Below are 2,644 nucleotides of genomic sequence, written 5' to 3'. Positions count from 1 at the left end.
AACTTTTTCGTATACTTATTGTCCATTTAGAACAACAAACGTCTGGGGAAATAACTGGTTGAATCACTTTTCCATGTTTCTATTGTGTCATCTTTTTCTTACTGACGTGTCAGGAATGCTTTGCTATTCTGGATGTGATCCTTTTGTCGGTCACATGAATCACATGTCTTCTCAGTGCGTGGCCTGCTTGTGCACTCGTACACTGGTGTCTTTAGCGGCTCATTCATAAATCAAATATTGTTCAAACTACCTTTATCCCGTATGGTTAGCCCTTTCTCTGTCCTATTTAAGAAATTCTTCCTTGGCCCCAAGATCATGCAAATATTTTTCTTTATTACCTTCCTGAAGATTTATTGTCTTGCCTTTTCTTTTCTTTTTTTAATTTATCATTATTTATGCCTACAGCACCTGGTCTTCCTAGGTGGTCTGCCATCCAGTACTAACCAGGCCCGACCCTGCTTAGCTTCTGAGATCAGACATCATTATTCAGGGCGGCGTGGCCGTAGACCATGGGCCGTGGCTCCACTGGGGCGCGAACCCAGGACCTTCTGCGTGGAGAGCAGACGTGCTGACCGCTGCGCTATGGAGCCGCGTCCTCGTTAGGCCTTTTCCATCTAGATCTGCAGTCTCTCCGATCCTGAATTTTTTGTGAGGGAGTCAACTCTGTTTTCCTCAAGAGGATATACAGTTCACCCAGCACCATTTATCGAAAATTCTACCCTTTCCCCTCACGGTTTGCTGTACCAGGTTGTCAGAAACCAGGCGTTGAGACGCGCGTTGCTGCGTTGCTAGGCTTTGTGTTCCGCGGCATTAGCCTCTTCGTCTGTCCTCGGAACAGCATCGCACTGTTTGATCACTGCGGCTCTGTCGTAAATCATGACACGTGTCACCCAGCTGTTTCCTGCATGGCTTCTGCAAGGGCTCACCCTGAGGAAGTGTCCCCGCTTCTCAGGACATGCTGCGTCAGGTCGCGTGTTAACAGCTTGACACCGCAGTGGCAAGGCACACGCTCTCTTCCCAAACTGCGGGTTATTGATCGCTTGTACCGGATTGGAGGGGAAGCCTGTCAGACCCACAAGGTGACCGCGTGACACGCCCCCGTAGCACCGAGAGACTGAGGACGCGGGGTGAAGTGGCGCCTCTGCCCTCCCACGCTGGGGGCCCCAGGACACAGCTCACTGGTGGGGGGGTCATCGTCTCCCCCGACGCCCGCATTCCCGGCGTTGGCACGTGCACTCACGCGGGGAGCCAGAGGGCACGCGTGGTGCACGGCAGCCACGCTGCTGGCACACAGCGAGATGAAAAAATAAACCGCACGCGTCTCTTTTTAAACTTTTATGTTAAAGCTCTGATTCTTTTTCAATAGACTCTACTTTTAAAAAATAAACTTTCTTTTTTGGTACCTTCCGTTTCCTGTGTGAGCCTCGGAAACATACAAAATACATCTCATCGGAACTCTCCTGTGCAAATGAACATAAGCAACGGGGACACCTGCGCTGAAGACGCCACCCCAGGGCCACCGCGGGCTCCCTCCGAAGGCGCCGCTAGAAGGGGCCGGCGGCCTGTCCGCGGGGGCCACACGCGTCCTGGGGCGGCCCGCGCAGGAAGCCGCCGCCCCGCTTGTCCGCCCGGAAGCCGCTTCGGGAGAGCTGCAGGGCACTGCCCAGCCCGCCGAGCAGCGACAGCGACGACACCCAGCCCAAGGGGCCGAGCGTGGGCAGGCGGAAGACGGACGGCAGGGGCGCCGTGTGGCCGCTGGCGCTCGTCCTCGCCGCCGCCGCCGCCGCCGCCGCCGCCGCCGGCCAGGCTTGGTCCCGGGGGACGGGCCCGGAGGCCCCCGCACTGCTCTGCTCCAGCGGCTCCATGCTCTGCACCGCCGGGGCGCGGCCCCGCGGCTCTCTGGGGGTGCCGAGTCTCCTGGGGGACCTCTTGGCCAGCTGGCGTCCCCGCTGAAGCGGGGTGGGGGAAAGGGTCCCCTGGAGAGCTTTGCACAGCAGCCTGAGCAGAGCGAACACGGCGTCAGCGCGGCCGTCGCTGGATGAAATGGGCCCCAGCCCGCCCAGGACGCGACCCGGCGACACCCACCTGGGCAGCAGCGCGGCGACGGGCGCCAGGAGGCAAGTCAGGTAGAACACGGGGTCGCCCAGGAGCGTGTGCATGGTCCAGTAGGGGTTGGACGGCGGGTAGCACGTCGCGCAGGACGCGTTGTAAACCAGCGCCACAGCGAGGAATAAAAGGACGCTGAAGCCACAGGCCACCCAGTTGAGCCAGGTCTGAGGGCGAAGAGACAGAGAGGGCCGCTGTTTCAGCCAGGAAGGCCCCGGTCATCCGCACTGGCGGCGACGTTCTGAGGGCTGAGAAAACGGGTCTTGGCACGGCGGCCGCTGGGGCTTGGGGACCCGGGGACCCGGGGACCCGCCTGGACCCAGGCGGGGAGGGGGCTGAGCTGCCCAGAGCCCACGGCGTGGGCCCCAGGGGACCGGGTCGCCGGACACCGGGCTCTCGCGGGCGCGCATGCGCGCAGGCCAAGCCCCCCCAAGCCCCGCCCCCTCTCACCCAGGTCTTGGTTTCGATGCCCAGGTGCAGCAGGAAGGTGAGCAGCGCGATGGCAGTGATGGGGGTCCCCCAGGTAAACACATCCGTG

General features: G+C 60.3%; 1 protein-coding gene and 1 non-coding gene across 2 annotated transcripts in view; both read right to left on the bottom strand.

The window, feature by feature from the left end:
• Positions 1-517: 517 nt before the first annotated feature.
• On the bottom strand, positions 518-590 carry TRNAG-UCC (transfer RNA glycine (anticodon UCC)). Its single transcript has one exon. It is a non-coding gene; the product is annotated as a tRNA-Gly (tRNA).
• Positions 591-1,544: 954 nt separating this feature from the next.
• The window catches only part of ATP10A (ATPase phospholipid transporting 10A (putative)), a 55,103-nt gene continuing 54,003 nt past the window's right edge, over positions 1,545-2,644 (bottom strand). Inside the window, exons 20-21 of the mRNA XM_039853453.1 lie at positions 2,086-2,273; positions 1,545-1,998 (exon numbers count right to left, since the gene is read on the bottom strand). Of these exons, the coding sequence (XP_039709387.1) occupies positions 1,545-1,998; positions 2,086-2,273 (642 nt within the window). The remainder of the gene's footprint in view (positions 1,999-2,085; positions 2,274-2,644) is intronic.

This window comes from Pteropus medius, unplaced genomic scaffold (assembly GCF_902729225.1).
Source record: "Pteropus medius unplaced genomic scaffold, Ma_sr-lr_union100, whole genome shotgun sequence".
In the NCBI taxonomy this organism is placed as follows: domain Eukaryota; kingdom Metazoa; phylum Chordata; class Mammalia; order Chiroptera; family Pteropodidae; genus Pteropus; species Pteropus medius.
The sequence above is the reverse complement of the archived record's forward strand: the minus strand, read 5'-3'. Positions and strand labels throughout refer to the sequence as shown.